The sequence below is a fragment of the Bison bison genome, unplaced genomic scaffold, assembly GCF_000754665.1.
Source record: "Bison bison bison isolate TAMUID 2011002044 unplaced genomic scaffold, Bison_UMD1.0 scf7180017850219, whole genome shotgun sequence".
In the NCBI taxonomy this organism is placed as follows: Eukaryota; Metazoa; Chordata; class Mammalia; order Artiodactyla; family Bovidae; genus Bison; species Bison bison.
The window spans coordinates 1-543 of record NW_011480792.1 but is presented as its reverse complement, the minus strand read 5'-3'; the positions used below and the strand labels follow the sequence as shown (position 1 = coordinate 543).

Below are 543 nucleotides of genomic sequence, written 5' to 3'. Positions count from 1 at the left end.
TCTTCGATCATACTGTGAATACATAAATGAAAATCAAAAAAGGAAGTAAAAGTGCACAGAAATGACTAGAAAATGAAAACTATCATGTTCCCTATTTAATGGCCTTGCTTAGAAAGCATGGCATCAGAGAACCTACCTCAAGGTTCCATCAGACGCCTTCCCAGCCAGCCCAGCAGCAGCCTCATCTTCCCCATGGCCTGTGTGCTCTCTCTACTGATGGCCCTGGTGCTGGTCAGCTACGGCCCGGGAGGATCCCTGGGCTGTGACCTGTCTCAGAACCACGTGCTGGTTGGCAGGCAGAACCTCAGGCTCCTGGGCCAAATGAGGAGACTCTCCCCTCGCTTCTGTCTGCAGGACAGAAAAGACTTCGCTTTCCCCCAGGAGATGGTGGAGGGCGGCCAGCTCCACGAGGCCCAGGCCATCTCTGTGCTCCACGAGATGCTCCAGCAGACCTTCAACCTCTTCCACACAGAGCATTCCTCTGCTGCCTGGGACACCACCCTCCTGGAACAGCTCCGCACTGGACTCCATCAGCAGCTGGAT

General features: G+C 54.3%; 1 protein-coding gene across 1 annotated transcript; it reads left to right on the top strand.

Moving 5' to 3' along the window:
- Positions 1-181: 181 nt before the first annotated feature.
- Positions 182-540, top strand: LOC104994758 (interferon omega-1-like; the record flags this gene model as incomplete). Its single annotated transcript, XM_010848412.1, has 1 exon — positions 182-540. A coding segment is annotated over exon 1 (348 nt), but the record flags the coding sequence as incomplete, so codon positions are not given.
- Positions 541-543: the final 3 nt, after the last annotated feature.